At 37.3% G+C, this 21788-nt stretch overlaps 1 protein-coding gene across 9 annotated transcripts in view; it reads left to right on the plus strand.

The window, feature by feature from the left end:
* ARHGAP12 (Rho GTPase activating protein 12) overlaps window positions 1–19315 on the plus strand; it is a 115195-nt gene extending 95880 nt beyond the window's left edge. For all 9 annotated transcript variants that reach the window (XM_043478893.1, XM_043478892.1, XM_043478890.1 and 6 more), the window contains 9 exons: window positions 4973–5074; window positions 7670–7768; window positions 10943–11045; window positions 12500–12616; window positions 14384–14482; window positions 16372–16449; window positions 16552–16686; window positions 16929–17031; window positions 17799–19315. In XM_043478893.1, coding sequence (XP_043334828.1) covers window positions 4973–5074; window positions 7670–7768; window positions 10943–11045; window positions 12500–12616; window positions 14384–14482; window positions 16372–16449; window positions 16552–16686; window positions 16929–17031; window positions 17799–17973 — 1011 coding nt within the window. In that variant the 3' untranslated portion in view covers window positions 17974–19315. The remainder of the gene's footprint in view (window positions 1–4972; window positions 5075–7669; window positions 7769–10942; window positions 11046–12499; window positions 12617–14383; window positions 14483–16371; window positions 16450–16551; window positions 16687–16928; window positions 17032–17798) is intronic.
* The last annotated feature ends 2473 nt before the right edge of the window (window positions 19316–21788 follow it).

Here is a 21788-nt window from a genome sequence, read left to right on the forward strand (position 1 = left end):
GTTCAAAGTCTTAGAGCTAAAGTCTTAGAGCTTAAGTCAGTGACTCGCTCAGAGTCTTAGAATGGCAGATCTGGGTATCATTTTGGCTCCAGAGTCCATGCTCTGGGTATTTCCGGAAAGATTTAAAAATGAAATTAAGCTATTGTCTTTTGTCTGCTTTATATTCTACCTTAATGAGTATTTCTTAAAATTACTGAGTTGCTTTAAAATGACTAGGACCTGTTGGCCTTACCTTTGATAAAAGAGAAATCCATTTGTAAAATCAAAGCAAATTTTAGTCACATACCTTTACAGTCATGTAACATTGTTCAGAGCCAGGAGTGTCACAGAGCATGCGAGTCCTCAAACACTGTGATGCAGTAACCTCCAAAACTGTTGGATTGAGTGCAGATAGGAGCTGTCTGCAATATTTCTTCTCTTTTGCTTTGATTTGCTCTCTGGTCTGCCAGTACAGTGAAACTGATCTGTGATTGCTTATCCACATTAAAAGATTGAAATTTTTGTTTGACTTGTCTTAAAGTAAATTGATAATTATTTTTCCTTTGTCACCTGAGGTGAAGCGTGTGGTACTTTTCTGTTATATTCACGCATTTCTAGAAGATGATGTAGTTATTTATTCTTTCTACTTGTGGCTCAACTTTTATTTGAAATTGAGTGAAGGAAGTGAATGAAAGCAATGGAGAAGCAATTAGAGATTAAAGTAATAAAAAAGTTACTGAAGAAAGTTGGATAATGATCATTTATTTGATAGTTATCAATCCTTAAAGATTGCAGGTTGTAGTATATACAAATAAAACAAGTACCTAGATCACTGGTAAGTGAGGCATCATTGAGGTAGGCAGATATGTCCATGTTGCTAAGTTGCTTCAGTTGTGTCAGACTCTTTGCAACCCTATGGACTGTAGCCCGCCAAACTCCTCTGTCCATGGGATTCTCTAGGTAAGCGTATTGGAGTGGGTAGCCATTTCCTTCTCCAGGAGATCTTCCCTACACAGGGATCGAACCCATGTCTCTTATGTCTCCTGCATTGGCAGGCAGTTTCTTTACCACTGGTGCCACTGTGACTTAAAGAAAGTGAATTTTTTTTCTAATTAAGGGATGTTAAGTGAATACGCCAGCACAGAACGATTAGTATAGACTAATGGTTGCATTTTAAGAAGGTCTCTTGAAGACTTTACATAAATCAGAACTCATAATTAAAACTAATGCCAGCGGAGGGCATAGGGTATTTCTGTTCATCATCTCAAGTTGGGTTACTGCATTACCATGTGGTAATAGCAGAAACCTTGCTTAAAATTCACTGAGCTCACCAATTTTGAAATTGTGAAATTCTTAATAGTGTTTTAACTTTAGAGATTCACTATTTGAGTTTTTGCCTTTAAATGAAATTTTATTAATATATTGTCAGTAATACATTATGATAATCATTTCAGATTGGTATAATTTGACAAAACATAGTCATCACACTGTGTTTTATAGTCTTAAAAACTAAACATGTGGGATATGATAAAATGCTTGATTATGCAGTCAATTCTTAATTTTTATTGTATGGCTAACTAAAAAACCTCAAACCACCTTGCTTTTTCTTCCCATATGTAACACATAATAAGGGAATTGAAACTAAGCCTAAATAAAAGGAAATAAGATTATTCAAATAAAAAAAGTGTAAGTATATGTAATATATTTTGGTATATATAACACTCATGAATATTAAAAATTGATGAAATATGCAAGATGCTTTTTAATTAACTCTGTAATTAGGATTGTTCACAAAGGATTTGAAAGACTCCTAGCTTTGTTTCTCTACTCAGTCACCAGCTAGATCTATCACAAGTAAAATGTGTCCTGTTTATACAGTGAAATCACGTCTTACCTGAGGCTGGCATGTAAGCCAAAAAGACAAGAATCACCTCCAGTGAAAATTTCCTTTGAGTGTAACTTAGAAAGATGCTGTCAGGAGTCAGTCTCTGGCAGAGTCAGTTTTTTCCCTTTGCTGTTGGAAGACATCATTTTTCCTTCAGTTGGCATCAAATGGTTTGTTCCAGGGCTATGTTGGAAACACATGATTCTTTACAGATTAGTTTCACACTAAGTGCAAAAACCTCTACTGAGATCCCCTGGAAGGAATAGCCAATTCAGATCTTACACTCACTCCTGGGCATATACGCATGGATGGGATGCTGAGCAAAACCATCCATACTATTTGAACCTCTGTTTTTAAGAAAACCTTTCATGCTTTATATTTATTTGTAATTTCATGGGTAGTTAAGATGGAGCAAATGAAATGTGCACATGCTGTCTGTAAGATAATTTTACACCAGTGCCTCATCATCCAGAATCCAGCCAGCCTCTCCTTCTCCTTTGGAATGGGTAGACGTCACTTGTTTCCTGGAAAGTATTAGTTGTCCCCGGAGTTGTTAGATCAGTAACTTAAGTTATACTTGCCCTTTTCTTACCTCCTTTCACCTTATTTGTTCAGCGGGTGATGGCAACACCTCCGCCTCCAGAACTCACCAGGTGTCCCTGGGTGACAGCCTTGCCTCTGGTGGAGAGCCACAGTCCCTGAGTAAGGGGAGGCGAGCTGGAGGGCAGGGCCTCTCCTCAGAGAGAGCTTAGACAGGAACCAGAGTACGTGACCCCGCCGGCCACAGGGAGGAGGCGCAAGGCTTTGTGAGGAGGGGCTGTGCGACTCCTCTCTATTACCCACTGAGTCTTCCCTTGTGAATATAAGGGAGGACAAGTCTGTTCAAAGTAAGTTGTAAAAAAGCATTCATCTCAAAGATAAGCATGAATTGATAGAAGAACAAAGTCAGAAAATACCCTGAGATAAATTCTAGGGCTTTTGGAAAATATTTTGGAGATGTAGCTTTGCCTGTGTTGTGTCTGCTTGCAGAGTTGTATTTTTGTCCTGCCTGGTTCCATTATGGTTTTCTCTTGTATGTCATGTTGCCATTGTGCACTGTAATGACATCGTCATTTTCTTCCCTTTTCCCATCAAGTCATTCTGCCAGCAGGGCTCAGTCTCTGAGCTCCTGCTCTCGCTGCTTTCTTCCTGGAAAATCTCTGTCCGCCGCCGGCCTGCTGTCGCATATGTAAAATCTGATCCTGTTTCCGCTGTCACTGTATGTGTTCTTGTTGCATGTCCCTTGCCACAGTAGTTCTGTTTTCTTTTCCATGAATGCATTGGGGCGATGATTACAGTAGAGAAAAGCAGGACTGGATTTTGAGAAATAATGGATAGCAAACATAAAATTTTGCTGACCACAGTAGAGCATTTTTTTTTCACAGTAGATCATTTTTATAGCATTCCTTGTCATGTCATTGTATTTGGTTACTATAACTTATTTGGTTGGTTATTTATATCTTGGCTTATAACTCATTATCTACCAAGTATGTCATGATGACAAGTTAAACTATATTTAATTTTCATCATTTTGTTAAATGTATCCATTTAAGTTTTATAACTTTCGAAATATATCAGATTTGCTCAGAAAGTTATCTCTGCCCATCATAGCTTTGTAATTTAATTGCAGTGATTTTTAAATTACAATGTGAATTAATTTTAATGTTTTTTGAATGACAAAAGGTATAAAGAAGGCAGAGGCTCTGTGGAATTGTTAAAATTTGTTTTGTGATTTTTCAATTGTTCCACTATTTCCATGAAATAGTGTGAATTTTGTTTTGATTCCACTAGTAAATCCCATATAATACCTTGAGTTTTGTTTAGTTATGTCACCTATAGTATTTAAGACCAACTGAAAAAGACGTAGTAAAAGGGAACAGATGAAGTTGAAGCATTTATTAAAAGTGAAATTACAAATGTTGTCATTGACGTTACGAATAGTGAGTAAGTTATCACAAGATTGGTGGGTAAGAGTCATTTCCAGTGACAAATAGAATTTGATAATATTTTAGCAAGTGAGAGTTTCTATAACAAATCTTTATGAACTTGAAGATTACAATTCATCAGCCTGTAAGGATTTTTTAAACCCCCAAATCCTACAGTAACATAGGAATGCTATTTTCTATTCTTAGTTAATAGATGAAACAGAAATTTAAGTTAATGATGGCAATATATAGAGTAGGTCTATATTTAACATACATTTTTCTGCTGCTTACTAACCTTTTCCTCATCTGGTTAACAAAATATAATAGCCAACTAAATGCTGCTTCTTCTCAAACCACCCATGTCCACTGTCTTCCTGATCTGTTCACCGTTCCTCTTTCAATTGCTGAGGCTTTAGAGCATCTGGCTCCAGCTTTTATTTCCAACAAAGGCTGAATAAAAGAACATGGGGCTCAGGATTTTGTCTTTACAAGTTATTGTTAGTTGTTGACAACATAAAGAGTCGATAAGGAAATAACCTTTGAAAGTACAGAATCAGGTTTAGAGAATGTTTTTTCAGTGGAAAAGAACTTGGTTATCTGCCAGATGTTATTTATATGTATATAAGAATAGACCTTTTGAACATGTCATTTTACATAATTATGGATAGTTTAGAATGAATTCCAAAAAATAGAATTGCTCAGCCACAGTATACACGAGTTTATAAATTTGAAAATATAGTATTAGCAATTTTTCCTCTCCAGGAATTCTGGTTTATAGCCCACTTGCAAATGAGGGCCTATTACTCTCTAGCCTCACCAATGTAGTTTTTCATCAAACTTTTTGATGTTGTTTTTATACTAATGGGTGAAAAAAGATTTTAGCGTGGCTTTACTTTGTATTTTCCTTATAATGATGGAGGTTGAGCCATTTTGTTTCCTTTTCAGTGAACTATATGTAATCATGTCTTACAAACGTTTTTCAATTTCAAGTAGGAATTGTTATTTTATGATATAAAAAGAGAAGAATTTGAGGTAACCCTCTGTTTCGTTTATTGTTAATAATACAAAATTGGTCTTAATTCTTCTTGGATACATGTATGTACATGAATATAACAAAGGTTTTTCCTTTTTTTCCGAAACAAAGTTTGGGAGTAATCAGTCCAAACCAGAGTTCACGGTGGACCTTAAGGGAGCGACCATTGAGATGGCTTCAAAGGATAAATCCAGCAAAAAGAATGTATTTGAGGTAATAAATTATTGTCTAAGTATAATCCTCATTCTTAACCTTAGTAATTTTATGTTCTGTTTGAGTTATTGGGGAAATTGTCTTTCAGTGTGACTAGTTAAGGCAGAGTTAGTTATTAAGTCAGTTTGTATTTGACTTTTAAGTCAAAAAAGCTGGTGTAAAGATCTAGCTTCATTTGCGTGAGTGATTAGATCTCAGACTTTATATTACAAGCCTTTGTTCCAAGTCTTGCATTTCCCCAACAACAATAAAAGGTGTGGTTCCCTTTACCCGCAAAATCCAATATTAAAAAGTAAGTTAAAGCCTTCCCAGTGTCACAAAAAGCTCCCCACAGTAACACATACTTATTGCTGCCTAACAGACCACCCCAAACTCAGTAGCCCAAGAAAAGACGCACGTTGTTTGCTCAGTTAGGCCTGCACAGAGCCGAGTGGTGGTTCTGATGCCCGGAGCTGAATGGTGGTGCTGACCTCACCCGGGTCTGGTCACCAGACTTCAGTCGTCCAGCAGCTTGCGTGGGGCTGAACAGCCGAGTTCCCCTGTCCGGGCTCGGTGCTCGCTGCTGGCCGGGCTGCTCCTCACCGGCTCTTTCCTTGTTCAGTGGAGCGACTCTGGGCTTCTTCACGTTCAGGGTTCCCAGAGGGCCAGAGTGGGAGCCCCAGGGCTTCTTGAGATCTGGATGAAGAGTCAAACACCAGTGTGTCCTGCGTCTTAAAGCGAGCCAGGCGGCTGGCCAAAAATTCAGGGTCCACCTGCTGGTGGAGGAGCCATGGTCACACTGCGTGTGTGGAGAGCAGGGGGTGTTCAGACCAGCTTTGCAAATAGCCTTTCTTTAGAGCCTCCTGTCTCAGGCCTTTCCTCCTGTTGTTCAGGGGGATTGGAAGAGTTGACATTTCCCAAGTGGAACCTAAGTTTCTGTCCTGTTGATTTTTACTCCTGATCAATCTACCTTCAGTATCAAGGGCTGCTAGTCTCTGCTTGTCAAATGTTTCCTCTCTTCCAAGACTCATGAGAAACCACAATAGAGATGTTGCAAGTTTATGCATTTAAAATAGCACTTGTTTTCATGTAGCTAGAGTTAACATCTTCTGTAAATTATTTCCCCACTAGATTATCCAAAAAGAAGAAAAATTTTTCAAGCAGAGACTACATTTTTTTCTTATTTTTATTTTTTTTAGCATGTATCAAAAACTTTTATTTCATTCATTTTTTAAAAAATTAAATTATTTATTTTAATTGGAGGCTAATTACTTTACAGTAGTGGTTTTTGCCATACATTCACATGAATCAGCCGTGGGTGTGCATGTGTGCCCCATCCTGAACCCCCCTGCCACCTCCCTCCCCGTCTAATCCCTCAGGGTTGTCCCAGTGCACCAGCCCTGAGCGCCCTGTTTCAGGCATCAAACCTGGACTAGCGATGTATTTCACATATGGTAGTATACATGTTTCAATGCTATTCTTACTTTTAAGTGAGAACCTCTAACAGAACAGAGTATCTTACATGTGGTGAATATTCACTATTGATTGGTTGCTTGGCCTGCTCTCTAGGAAGAAATTCAGGGAAGGAAGTCACTGTTTCCTGGGGTAGCCTTGTTTCATTCCAGAATGAAGAGGCCAAATAAATTTGGGAAATAGTGTGTATTTTATTCCTCTGTTAGAAAACCACAGTGCACCCTGGAGTAATGAAACTCCAAGAAGTCTGAAAGGATAGAGTCTTATTCAAATCTCCTCAATCCAGTATTTTCTAAATTAACATCACATAATGAATCCTTTGCTTATTTTTTGAGGGATACCTTTTAAAACATTATTACAGGAGGAATATATCTCAGAATGTTGTTTGAGAAGCATTACCATATGTTCCTCTGGGAAAAAAGGAAATCAAACATTCACCAGCCAGAAAATAGAAGGAATGCTCTCTATGGCTAATTAAAAATCCTTCTTCAGTTGAACCAAGGATGTCATATGTAAATTTGTTATCACATTCATGTGGAATCATACATAGTATCCTTACTTTAGTTAGTTCATGGTATGATAGCTCAGTAATGTTTCTGTCTAAAGGGGATGTGAAAATTATTGTCTGTGCCCTCTCTTTGTACTAAGTCATTATATTTTCATACTAAGTAGGAAATATTGAAAGTCCAACCCTTCTATATTCTCTGTCTACATCTATTTGTTTTAACCAGAGAGAAAAAATTTCTCAAGTTTATTTAAAACTATCATAGGTTTTATTTCTTTACAAATTATATTTCAATTCTCATTTAAAATGCATAGCCTAGATACTTGAACTTGTTTTTAATGATGACATATATAAGATTTCAGCAGATTTTGTGGTGTTTGTATGATAGTTTGGTATCCTAAATTATTAGCTTTTCATTGGGAATCTATTGTGGGAAAAACATCATGTTTTGTAAAATAATTCAGTATTATTTTATACTAAAAGGATAATGGCATCACTGTGGAATCTGTAATCTTACATCACCATTAATATAATATATGGCATCTCATCTTCTGCTGGTGGTTTAGTAGACTGAATTAAATCCATTTACTTGATTGAAAGCACTCATATATATATGTATATTTTTTCCGTCTTTAAAGCTGAAAACCCGTCAAGGAACCGAATTGCTGATTCAGTCTGACAATGACACTGTTATCAATGATTGGTTTAAAGTTCTCAGTAGTACAATCAGTAATCAGGTATGTGTTTGACTTAGGGTTTTTTTGTTTTTTTTTTTTACCTTAGAGCTGTTTAATCTTTCTTCCTTTTTTTTGGCTATTTATTGTATATCTAGTTTCCAATTTATGTGTGAAAAAATATTTTTTGAAAATGCATATTTGATAGTGATCAGTTTAGCAATTCCCACTGCCTGATGGGGCTTCCCCGTTGGCTCAGCGGTAAAGAATCCGTTTGCAGTGCAGGAGATGTAAGAGATGCGGGTTCGATTGCTGGGTCAGGAAGCTCCCCTGGAGGAGGGCATGGCAACCTGCTCCAGTGTTCTTGGCGGGAAATCCTGTGGACAGAGGAGCCTGACGGGCTGCAGTCCATGGGGTTGCAAAGAGTTGGACATGACTGAGCCCACTAGAGGCTGATGAGTGATTTAACATTCGCATTTTTAGGATGTTTGCCACCAGTAGATTTCACGTAACTCTCACATGAGGCATTGGTTCAAAAAGAAATTAGCTCCAGAGGCAGGGCCAGCTACTATGCCTAGTCCACTCTGTTGTCGTCTTGTCATCAGCTGGATGTGCTGGAAATTATACCGTTTGGTGGAAACTGGTACTGAGCAAATTGGTGAGATGAATGAAGCTGTCGTCTGGTCATTCGCACTTTCTCTTTCCTAGAAACTTTTCTACTTACAGTACCCTTGTGTTCCTGGTAAATTTCTTCTCGTATGTATTATACCCAAAAGAACTTCATATTTATATTCTGAAGCTGAGTTGGTAAGAGCAGTAATAAACAACTTGAAGCTGCAATTTCTTAGACTGTATTCCTGCCCCCTCAGCATATGGGGACATGGCTCCTGATTAAGGATCATGTGTCAGTGACAGAAGTGAAAGGAAAGCAGATACTTAGGAGTATAATGATTTTAAACTAAATGGGGACAGAAGAAAGTTGGGGAATTACTGGCTTTAGGAGAGACTGAGATGTCCCTCAGAGACTTTGTAGGTAATGCTTCATTATTAACAAGGTTTGTGATCATATCCAAGTGTTCTCTTTCTGTGGGTCTCAGTTTTTCTACTGAAAAAAAAAAAAAAAGATTGGACTGGATTGTCTCCAAGTATCCTTTTATGCTCCCAGATTTTGTGATTCACTTAATTTAGAACACCCAGATTTGCAACCTGAATTTTTTTTTTAACTCTTCCACCTCCAGCTTTTATTCTTCAAGTAAATTATTCACCAGTCTAGCTGTGAATTCTTCCTTTGCAGTCTGTATGAAATTTCTGAACCTTGTCCCTTTTCATTTATTTCTGAAACCATGGACAGGTCTTTAAATGTTTATAGTAAGAGTAACCCCCTGAACAGTTTTCGTTATTTCATCTCACACCATCCCACACCAATCCATTCTTAAATCCACTACAGTATGAAACTTCCTAAGTCACTTTTATAATCCTCTCCTGCTCAGAAACCTGATATGATTCGTATTAAAGTTCAACAGCCTGAGCCCAGTCTATCTGTCCAGATATTCCTTTTACTCTACCCAGAATGGGCTTTCAGCTCTAGTCACAGCAATCCATTCACTATCCTTTGAAAGCAAGGATGCTGCTGTTCATTTACCAGACATGTGGGTGTCTTATACCCTGGGATGTAGCAGCATGCCGCCAGACGCATAGAGCTTACAGTCAAAGGCAGAAGATTACTGAAGACAGACAGCTGAACAGTTAATATAGTGAATGTATAAAGATTCCGATTTTGTAGAGGCTAACACTGGTGGAGGGATCAAGGGAGGCCTTGCAGAGAAAGCTGTTTTTTAAATTAAGGCATCCAGGTTCAAGGAATAAGCCAGCTGAAAAGGGAGGACTATATTATTGACTATAAAAATTTTAAATGTATACTGTTTGCAGAGTAGCAAAAGATACTGAAGGCAAGAGATGGGCAAAACTTCTTCAGGGAAAAATATAAAACTTCACTGAGAGACATTGACACATCTTAATTAAATGAGAAGTATATTGTGTTCATGGATTAAAAGATTCAGTTATATAAAGATATAATATTCTTCCAAATGATCTATAAATGTTTAGGTTTGAGGTATTTGGATCTCCTTCAGAATCCCAGTAGGTTTTCTGGTAGAACTTGACAAGCTTGTTCTCAAATTCATTTAGAAATGCAAAGGGCTAAGGATATGCAAGACACCCTTGAAGAAGACTTGCTGTTTCGTTCATCAGGCCCTGATAAAGCTACCTGTCCATAATGGGACAGATACACAGACCCGTGGAACAGAATAAAGAACCTGGAGACAGACCCACATACATTTGGACAGTGTGCCAGGACAGGGCATGTGCTGGGTCAGCTGGAGGTCCAAGGATAAGTCGGAGCTTTTGCTTATTCTGTGCACAAAAATAAATTCTTGGTGGAGTGAAAGGCAGAGCAGTGTTTTCAGCTTTGAGAATTCAGTCTGCTTTTTAACTGTAAAAGTGACATTGTGAGTGAAGTCACTCAGTCGTGTCCGACTCTTTGCGACCCCATGGACCATAACCTACCAGGCTCCTCTGTCCATGGGATTTTCCAGGCAAGAGTACTAGAGTAGGTTGCCATTTCCTTCTCCAGGGGATCTTCCCGACCCAGCAATCAAACCCGGGTCTCCCACATTGCAGGCAAACGCTTTACCGTCTGAGCCACCAGGGAAGCCCCGTTAGGCTTAAATCAGTTCTAGGACTTCTTTCAATTCCTGACATCCATGGGCCTGGCAGTAATGATGAACTGTTGACACAAGGTGCAGTTTTAAAAGACTGTTGCTGTGAAACAGTTAAGGTGCCCCTGCAGGTCAGCTTTGCCTGTCCTGTTATCAACAATGTAGCCTCATCCTAATCTGTCACCACAGGTTATAGCCTGACCTTCTAACAGTTATTACTGTCACTTGATCAAACGATTATTACTGTCACTTGAGGCAAGATAGTGTCACTATTGGTACAAACCCATTATCCTTGTGAATTATCAGTAATTTTTTTCTTTATTGAAATTCAGAATTAATGCCATCAATGGAGGAGAAAAAGAGTATTTTTTATAATGTTTATCAAATATCTAAATCATGGCTTCTGTATACTAATTCATTCCTTAAAGTCATTTGGAAGAATTGATCACTGGTCATTCTGAAAATTGCATCTAAAGTAATCGTAAAAGTAATACGTGTTTGGAAAATCTCTACCCAACAGACAGTAGAACCCGATGAAGCAATTGAAGAGGAGATACCAGATTCACCAGGAATAGAAAAGCACGATAAAGAAAAGGACCAGAAGGAGCCGAAGAAATTGCGTTGTAAGTTTTTCTTTCCCAGTTTTGCTAGTGGTTTGAGTGAGCTTATTATTCTCTTAGCTCTTCAAAGTTTTAAAGTAAATCTGTAAATGCTGAGTAGAATCACCACTGTTACAAGAGTTGTAAGATTCAGTAGTTGCAGCCTCAGCGTTTCAGTGTTCTCTGTCTTCATTTACTCACTGTAATTTTTCACCCTAATCGTATGCACCCCGATGGCACCATATATTGCATTCTTTTCAAGAGAAAAAAAGGACACAACAGAATGCAGTTATGTTGAGGTCTCTAGGAAGCTGAATTTTATGAACTGAAAAATGGATAATTACTGTTTAAGATCCTTACACGTTGAGAAGTCAAAAGTTAGGGGATATGTACCGTAGTTCCAAACCGAACACCAGGCAGCCGCCTCTGACTCACAGATGTCTGTGCAGGTAGCTGCATGAATTTAACCTCCAGATGACATAATATGTACAGGGCCAGAGTGAGCCAGCAGTGTTAGGGATTGCATTTTCTAAAGCAGGCCTCTTGTAAATTGCATAGTTTAAACAGGCCATTAGCCATGACTCTGAACTTTGTTAAATCTATTTGAACAAATCCACATTTAACTCAGAACTTTTTGGTCTTCACAGGAACTGAAGGAGTAGAAAAATCAGTTCATTTGTTCTCTCGCATTCTAATTGTTCAGGCCTATTACTGACACTGTCACTGTGTAACAGTGTAAACACATGAAAATTTTATTGTTTTAATTCTTTCCTCACATATTGTTTGTGCTCTCAACTTTCTTCACATATGGTTATTTTCAAGAAATTTACTTTTCAAATTTGTGTTATGGTAATCAAAAAAGAAATCAGGACTACAAGAAATGTAGACCATTTTCCAGGTGATCCCATCCTTAGGTCAGGGTAGGGATACTTATGATGAGTCTGAGTTCAGCTTGAAGCACAAATACTGGTGATGGATATGTGTGCATATGTGTGTGTACATATGAGTACATCTTAATATATATGTATACATATACAACCCCCAGCTCCCAGTTCAGTAAGGATAGGGAAGGGTGGAGGTTTTGTTTATGTTTTATAGGATGGTTTCTTTACTTTTTGCTCTTCATTTTATGCTCTAAAACTGGGGGATAGTCTAAGATTATACATAGTATCATTTATTAAATAATGAGTATATAATAGAATAACTTACAAATGTCATGGCACACATTCTAAAGAAGGCACTGTTTGTGGTCAGTGTTTAGTGATAGAAATGGAATGTTTTGTGTGGTGTATTACTTTGAAATTGGGTCTGTGTTAATTTAATTCTTCATGAGTTACTCTTAAACCATATTACAGTTAGAATAATTGATTTACTGTAATTTTTATGTATGAGATTAATATATTTTGAATGCTAGGTGGAAAAATTTTTATCAAAAAAGCCTTTATCTTATGAAATGCTTAATATCTATCTGTCTTAAGCCACGAAAGTATCTAGCATAGATTCTTCAGAACAGAAAAAAACCAAGAAAAACTTGAAGAAGTTTCTTACACGACGCCCCACTTTGCAAGCTGTTCGTGAAAAAGGTTATATTAAAGGTAGGTAGAAGTGATGTTTATAGCAATGAACTTTGGCCAGAATCAGAAATAAGACATTTTACATTTATGGCTGAGTAATTTCAAAACAGTAAAAATGTTTTCATTCCTTATTCATTAAGTTATCAGTTCAGTGATTACAATAAATTTGAGTAATTAAAATTGATTTTTAAATGCATGTGAGTTTAAAGCATTGAACAGATATAAATACCAAATTCAGTTTTTAGAAACCCTGCACCAGAGGAACTACACAGATGTGATGGGTTGGGTGGCAAACTTTCAGAATGACAATAAAGATTTTTAGTTTTGAGTTGCACAGATCAGAAGAAATATTGAATAGTCACTAACAGTAGAAAAAAAGAAGAAAGATAATGAACAATTTTATTCTTGATTGTTTGCCTCCAGTTCTCATTTAAGGTAATTACAAAATTAGTATAAAGTGTTTTTTCCTAAATAATTTTTATATTTTTTTCAAGTGTAAGAGTCACAATTCACTAATAAGATCTTTTAATATTCTTTAAAATTACATGTTCTGTGTATATACCTTTAATTCTTAAAAGTGTGTTCATTTCAAAGGTAAAATTTTCTAATACATAACTCAAAAGACATTTGTTCATCAGTAAAAAATATAATAAAAGGTAGCATAATATGTATATTATGCCTGTCTTTTGTGAAGATTCTAACAAAGACTGTTGTTGGGACATCTGTTTGCAAAGCATCTAAACTAAAATATACAAATAAGTTTCAGTAAACACTACTGTGTGTAAAATGGATAACTAAAGAGAAACTACTGTATAGCACAGGGCACTCTACTCAATGCTCTCTAGTGGCCTATAGGGGAAAATAATTTTAAAAAGAGTGAATGTATGTATGTGTAACTGTGTCATTTTGCTGTACGCCTGAAATTAACACAACCTTGTAAATCAACTACAGTCCAGTGAAAATGTTTAAAAGCAAAGCATTTGCTGGGGAATAAAAGAAACTTCTATAAAGAAGAGATACAGACAAGATAATTTAAAATAGTGATGAGTTCCATGAAGAATTGAACACAGTGATAAAATAGAGTGACTAGAATTGGGTTACCTTAGGTAGCATAGTCAGAGGGTTTTTTTCCCCCTAACATTTATTTATTTGGCTGCACTGGGACTTAGTTGTGGCACACGGGATCTTCAGTTGCAACATGTGAACTCTTAGCTGCAGCATGGCAAGTTTTAGTTGCAGTATGTGGGATCTAGTTCCCCAGCCAGGGATTGAACTTGGGCCCCCTGCATTGGAAGCATAGAGTCTTAGCCACTGGATCTCCAGGAAAGTCCCAAAGAAGGTTCTTCTAAGGAGGTGACATATTAGCTGAGACCAGAAGTGATGAGAAGGAGCTCCATTTGGGAGGGAAGATTGATCCTGTCCTCTGCACAGGATGAGAAAGTAAGAAGGGAGCCAGGGACTTCCCTGATGGTCCAGTTCTTAGGACTTTGTGCTTTCAACTGCCAAGTGCAGGGTCAGTCCCTCGTCAGGGAACCAAGATCCTGCAAGCTGCGAGGTGTGGCCACCAAAAACAAGAGCAGAGGAGCCAGGCAGGAGTGAGGGAAGGTGTTCCTGGGACTTCATGAAGAAGGAAAACTGTGTTTGTGAAATACAATCGGAAGCAGTCAGCAAAGTACAGATCAGACAGGCATGTGTCGTGGTGAAGTGCACACTTGCAAGGATACCTCCTGTTGTGCTCACAGTGGTTTAGCCACTTTGTGAACTGTTATTTCTTAAAATCTCTTCCAGATCAGGTATTTGGAGCCAATCTTTCTAATCTGTGTCAGAGAGAGAATAGCACAGTGCCAAAATTTGTGAAGTTATGCATTGAGCATGTCGAGCAATATGGTAAGAAAAAAAAATTTTTTTTAAATGTTAAGCACGCCAGCCCACTGTTTTGCCATTAAAACCCCTAGGATTTTTTATTCTGAGTTTTGCAACCAGAAGTTCTTTTTAGTTGTAAGTTGTCAAGAAAAGCATCTGTTTTGCAAAAAAGAAAAAACTTACTCTTTTGTACTGTTTCAAATTAAGACCTTTGCAGTCATCTGCTGATTGTTCAGTACTTAGGGTTGATTAAGGATATGGTATTCCTTGAAGACATTTGGAGTTGACATTTGCTTAAAATGAAAGTGGTGATTGTGAAACTGTGTTTATTAAGAAATGATTGGACAGTATTGGAGATGGTGTTTACTTACCAAGAGAAAGTTTCTTCTGTTTATAATAAAAATGAGATGACCTTCCAAAACCGCTACGTCAACTATAAAGTGTCCAAGTAGACAAATCCTTTTTATATCATTTCTTGTAAAAGAAGACTTAAATTAATTTCTATTTTGGTTAATTTTAGCATGTTATTTATTAGTGTTATTTATACTAGCTTTTAAAATAGCAGTATCTTGACTGCAGTCACATTAACTTACATCAGTATGTCATCCAAAAAATCTTGTGTAATGAAAATGTTTGCATAAAATGTAATTACTGCTGCTTACGGATCTCTTGTCTGATCTTTATCAGCCTGACAATAGAGAAGCCATGGTCCTTACCTTTACTGGAAGTTAAGTGATTAATAAGCACATTAGATAATGTTAATATGTGCATCATCATTTATTGAATATTTGAACTTTGGGGGATTTCATTGTGTGAATTTCAAATGATTCTATTCCACATAATAAAAGAAATTAATAGCTATCTCAAATTATCACTTCTTCTTAGACAACCATCATTTTAGTTGCTGGCTTGTATTAAGTTTATTGGGCTTCCTTGGTGGCTCAGATGGTAAAGAATCTGCCTGCAATGCAGGAGACCCAGGTTTGATTCCTGGGTCGGGAAGATCCCCTGGAGAAGGGAGTGGCTACCCACTCCAGTGTTCTTGCCTGGAGAATTCCATGGACAGAGGAGCCTCGTGGGTTACAGTCCATGGAAGTCACAAACAGTAGGACACGACTAAGCGAGTAACACTTTCACTTCATATTAAGTTTATTATAAACACTGACTGTTGAGAGTCCCTTGGACTGCAAGGAGGTCAAACCAGTCAGTCCTAAAGGAAATCAACCCTAAATATTCATTGGAAGGACTAATGTTGAAGCTCCAATACTTTGGCCACCTGATGCGAAGAGCTACTTGTTGGAAAAGACCATAATTGCTGGGAAAGGTTGAGGGCAGTAGAAGAGGAACGCAGCAGAGGATGAGGTGGTTAGATAGCATCACCGACTCAATGGACATGAATTTGGGCAAATTCTGTGAGACAGTGATGGACAAGGAAGGCTGGTGTGTTGCAGTCCAAGGGGTCACAAAGAGTTGGACTCGACTTAGCAACTGAAGAACAACAGTAATTTGACAAACATTTTTCAGAGGGTGCCTTAATATGTACATTTACACAATCAAATGACATACAAAGAAATGGGTAGGCTGATTTTTTCTACCAGTTTTCTTTACTGTTTGATTTATCCTCAAGTGTTTGCTGAAGTTTATCATAAATTGTTAGTATTTCAAGGTTGAGATGATTTCTGTGAGGCGATACACAGTCTGCTTGATAAAGTAGATTTGTTGCTGTTTACCAAACAATTGAGAGTGAATCTCCACCCATTTCCCTGCCAAGTAGCTATAAAAAGCCATTGAGAGGAAAAGAGAAATTTTATTTTAGGCTAAATGTTAATAAATAAGAATTCTAAGACATGAAAGCATCTGTAGATGAGGCCCACAAGAACGTCAATCTTGAATTATTGTCATTTGTCTCCTAGGGCTGGATGTTGATGGGATTTACAGAGTTAGTGGCAACCTTGCAGTGATCCAGAAGCTGAGGTTTGCAGTCAATCACGGTGAGGTCATATTCCCTGTTGGTATATACAGAAGAATCACTCATACTGTTAGAATTGGTTTAAGATAATTTCCAAGAATTTCCTATTCCTTCTGTTTTGCAGATGAGAAATTGGACTTGAAGGATAGTAAATGGGAAGATATTCATGTCATCACTGGAGCCCTCAAAATGTTTTTTCGAGAATTACCGGAACCTCTCTTTACATTTAATCATTTTAATGATTTTGTTAATGCAATTAGTAAGTAATGTAGTTGCACTCAATTTCCCCCCCAGATGTTGAAAACCCTCTGTTCATACAGATTAAGCTACTGCAATTCCTTTTGATCTTACTTGAAACAAGTTTTTTTCAAAGAATCTCTTCAGTCCAGAAATTTTAAATGAGACCACCAGGTGTCACTGTGTATCACCAAATACCAGCTTCCAAAACCCTGCCACCACTTTCAGTTTCATGCAGACTCTCCATTTGTTGTCTTTTTTCAGAACAAGAACCACGACAGCGTGTCTCTGCTGTGAAGGACCTGATCAAACAGTTGCCAAAGCCAAATCAGGACACAATGCAGATTCTGTTCAGACATCTCAAAAGGTAAGAATCTCACGGCAGGAGAGAAGGAGTAATTGGGGGAAAAAGAAGGTCAGAGAAGTGCACAGGTATGATATGTGGTGTGGGACCCTCAGGGCCAGGCGACCAGACCCAGGTTCAGAGCCCAGCTGTGCTGTTCCACTGTCTTTGTAACATAAGAAAGATAATGTCTCTGAGCCCCAGTTCCTCGTAGGTAACATGGTTTGGTATAAAGAATACATTAAGGTCAATTTTATATGTGAAACTTTTATTAATATATAATGCCTAGCATATAGTAAGTGTTCAGAAATAGTTGCTCAAGTTAATTGTTATGGAGATGAGACTGGTTATTAAGTGAGGAATATTCAGTTACCTTAAAGTCAGGGTAATTAGGTCTAAATTACCATATAGCTACTGTGAAACTTCTGATAGGAAGGACACCAGTTTATTAAAATAAGGGATCATAGCATGAGATTTTTTTTTTTAAATAGCATAAAATGAGTAAAATTCCAAGTTTATTCTCTGTGCTCTAATGAGATTTCCCCGTCACTTTAGTGGGGGAATCATTGTTATCTGAATTATAGCAGGTGTTCAATTATACCTGTCACCTAAGTTTATCCAAAAGAAAACTTTCCATATTATTCAGACTGAATTCTCTTTGGTTAAATAGTTTGTATTTACCTTAGGGAAACGAGCATTATTTTTCTTTGCTGAGTGCAAACTGTTTATAACGCTGAAGAATTTCCCTGATTTTTAAATTTTCTTTTTTACCAATTTTGTTTTCCTCTTAGAGTTATAGAAAATGGAGAAAAAAACCGAATGACGTATCAGAGCATAGCGATTGTTTTTGGTCCCACTCTGCTCAAGCCAGAGAAGGAAACTGGTAACATAGCGGTCCATACCGTCTACCAGAATCAGATCGTAGAATTAATTCTTCTCGAGATAAATTCCATCTTTGGACGCTGACACTTACTGAAGACAACCTGTGGAATAGAAGCTGAATTTCATCAGATTCCAGATCCTTACACCTGACGTATCTTATGTTTGGACCAAGCAGTGACTCTTTGATTTTGCACTTTTCTGAGGGATCAGAAGGGAACGGAAGAGTCCAGATATGTGTTAGGCCCTCATATTTGCTGCTTTGTTGCAAGTTGATAAACCTGTGTGTACCTTTGAATTAATTTTATCCTGAATGTTTGCATTTCACACTCTGAATTTCAGTTAAAAAAAAAAAATCAAAACTTGCGATTCTAACCAGTCATATACACTGGATAATTTGGTAAGAATACATTTTTTTTTTCTCCTTAAACTGGATAACGTAGAATTTCTTCTCATGATTTGATAGGTTCATTACTTGATAGAACAACACTTACAATCAGTTATTTTGAAAACGCTCCTGGGCATTTAAAACAAAGTGAAGTATGTCTGTTTCGAAACCTGTGTGTTTCTTTTCCAGGGTTTCTGCATGCAGTGGCAGTCTGAGTGCTGGGACTCATTACAGCCCAGACACCAGGCCTTGATGAAGGCTGGCTGTCTTCACTGTGTAACACAGCAGCACACTAATAGTACTTAAAACACTGTGATATACTAGAGTTGAATTTAGCATAAGCCAGTTCAGGGTATTTTGGGGCTGTCTATACTATGGCTGACTTGTAGCTAACAATCCTAATTCTCTAGTGCCATATTGAGTTCTTGGTATGACCCTGTGGAGAAACCAACTTTCTTTGATGTTAAGTTCAGGCTGAAGACTGTCCTTTAGCTCATGTATATAATTGTGTTGTATAGTCTCAGAGTACATTCTAACCCCTTGTTTCTAATCACGATACTGGTAATTTTTCTCCATGAATATTAGGTTTCCTCCAGAAACAGGCCGTTATTTGAGGAAGTTAACTGTGTGCACTTTTAGATTTAATTACATTTACAGGAAATCACTGTAATGCAAATGGTACTGGAAAAATGCTGAATAGACTTGCTAAATGGTAAATGCACTACAAGAGGAACCTTTTAGATTATTTAATATGTACAGAATACATTAGAAAAAAATTTATTACAGAATTCTAACTCTGCAGTATGAATAGTGGAAACCCATATGTAAATTAGATAGAGGTCAGATCAGAAATGACATTGCTAAATCTGAGAATTTCTTTTTACATTACTAATGTAGATTGGTTTGTATAATAAAACAGGGTTTGGAAGGTTTTGTTACAGAGAGCATGGTCTGCTGAAGATTTTTTTAAAATGTATTTTTCTAGATTAACTGCTGTAAATGAAATGTCTAATCCGAATAAAGAAAACTATAAGAGGTTTAGAGATTTTTTTCTGTTGGAAATGTGCATTTTGTTTTTTAATTTTGTTTTGTTTTTGCATTTACTGGCACACTTTTATAATACCTCATTTTAAAAAAATCAAGTGAATCCGATATTTCTTGTGGCAAATATGTCTCCCTCATTTCACACCTTTTCTGCTCCGCCCCCCCGCCACTAGTGCCCTCCCCACCCCACCCGCGCCCCCACCCCCTCCAACTCTGTTTCTTCATCAGTATTTGAAAGTGAATGATTTGCAACCAAGACTGTTTTTTTAGGATCACATTTACAATTCACAGATTCGTTTTCTTGGGAACAAATATTTTTTGTATGACCTGCCTAAAAACCTCTCGCCTGAGTTTTGTGGTAAAAGTATTGTTTGTGGTTGTGATCTTATTAAATTGATAACAAACTAAGCTATTTGACAGCAGTGGGAAAGCAGATTATCTTGGGCAGGGAGAAAAATCCCCCAGATGAGAATGTTTATATTTGCCTAAAGATGTCCATAACCATATACAGTATGCCCTAGGCCTGGCCTGTGTAGTGATTGTATGCCAGGAAAACAATTAGATGCAAATCAGTGATGTTCTTTCTCTTGGTAGTTACAACATATCAAAGAATAAAATTTTCCTGTGTTTCTTGTTTCAAAGTACACGTGTGTATGTGAAGTCTTAAATGTTTTAATAGTCCATGGCTAATCAGCTTATTGTAATATTGTATGTACAATGAGATCAATGTCTTGTGTTTTCATCCTCTGTGAATTAAAAATTCTCACTTCTTTTGTCATAACAAAACCAGTAATTTTTCCTGTCTTGACAGCTTGATTTTTAGTAGAAAATACATTAAAGGCTAAAATAAATTGTCAGTGAAATTTCATCTACTAATAGACTTTCCTTCAGAGTGTCATTAAAAAAGTTGGAAATGGAAAGAAAAAAGTTTATTCAAGTATGTTGTTCTATTTCAATACAAGAAAACACTATTTAAATTTTACTGCCGTAAGAAATTTTGCCTTTTACTTTAGAAAAAGTTAATTTAAAAAAAAAGCATTGTTACCTTTTAGGTAGAGGCAAACCGATAGATTTTTTTTTTCTTATGTGAAAAGCACAAATGGAATAATTCAGCCAAACTTTGGGCATAGACAGTTGTGTTATATACGCACACACACAGAGATATGTGTATGTATATTGTTCAGTTGCTAAGTCCTGTCCAACTTTTTGCCACCCAGTGGACTGCATCACGCCAGGCTCCTGTGTTCATGGGATTTCCCAGGCAAGAATACTGGAGTGAGTTGCCATTTCCTTCTCCTTGGATCTTCCTGACCCAGGGATCAAACCCATGTGTCATGCATTGGCAGGTGGATCCTTTGCCATTGAGCCACCAGGGAAGCCTGAATGTGTCATTGCTTACATACAAATGAAAACTCATCAATAATAATAATAATAATAATGGTAGATACCTGGAGACCTTTGTACTATTTTAATTTTATCCCATGGTTCTTTGTAATATTAAATATTAAGATAGCAGAGAGGGCAAAAAAGGTTATTCCATAATTGTGCCCTGAGATTTTTTTTATCAGTTCATGGGAGAGGCTTCTGATTAAATGTTTAAACATGCCATTTTTCACAACACTGATTTCTCCAACATCTTTCAGCATTTAGAAGAAATACACAGAGGAACCTACAACATGTCTTTAGTGAAAAAAAAAATAAGAATAGTCAGATGGGTGTCATCCTCTCATAAAGTCAACTACAATATTGCAACCATATAGAGTTGAAAATGGGTAGAAAATAAGATGGTATTAAGTTTCCTGGTCTCAACTCAGTCTGCACTAACGGTCCTCTTTTATAGAAAGCATGCCTAGTTTGAGACCAACGTGTTTTAATTAGCGAGTTTAGCATGTTTGTTACAGTCCTTGAGGTGGGCATCGTTTCTGTTTTTGTTTTTAAACGGTATTCCAGTATAACTAATACAGTCATGTTACATGCAACTTCAGTTTGAAACCAAAAAAGAAAAAAAAGGCAAAGGGGCTGCAAAACAAGATCAGCAGCCTTACAATGATGGTGATTAGAATCTTGAAAATTCACAAGCCCGGAGCCCAGGCCTGACAAAGTCAGCCCTAGGCCTTGCAGAGAACGGGATGTCCAGAATGCTAATAAGGCCTTCTGTAGCTACGGAAGGCAGGGAGTTCTCCTGAAGAATCTCAATTAGGCTTCTCAACTGAAGTTTTGTGGACCAGGGGTGGCTGTAAGTGTATTCAGCTGGATTGAGCTTTTACAGATTAGCCTTATGTGACTGTGGCACTTAAATGAACTCTTTCATTTCCTTCATTGCTTCCCTTCTCAGGGAAAAAAAAGAAAAAACGCAGAAAGCACTTTCATGGTACTCATAAACAGAGCACATCGAGAACAAGGTACCTGTTTAACACAGCACCACAATATGAATCCAGAAAAGTTTGGTTTCTTAATTTTTCTCATCAAC

Source organism: Cervus canadensis, chromosome 10 (assembly GCF_019320065.1).
Source record: "Cervus canadensis isolate Bull #8, Minnesota chromosome 10, ASM1932006v1, whole genome shotgun sequence".
NCBI classification, from domain to species: domain Eukaryota; kingdom Metazoa; phylum Chordata; class Mammalia; order Artiodactyla; family Cervidae; genus Cervus; species Cervus canadensis.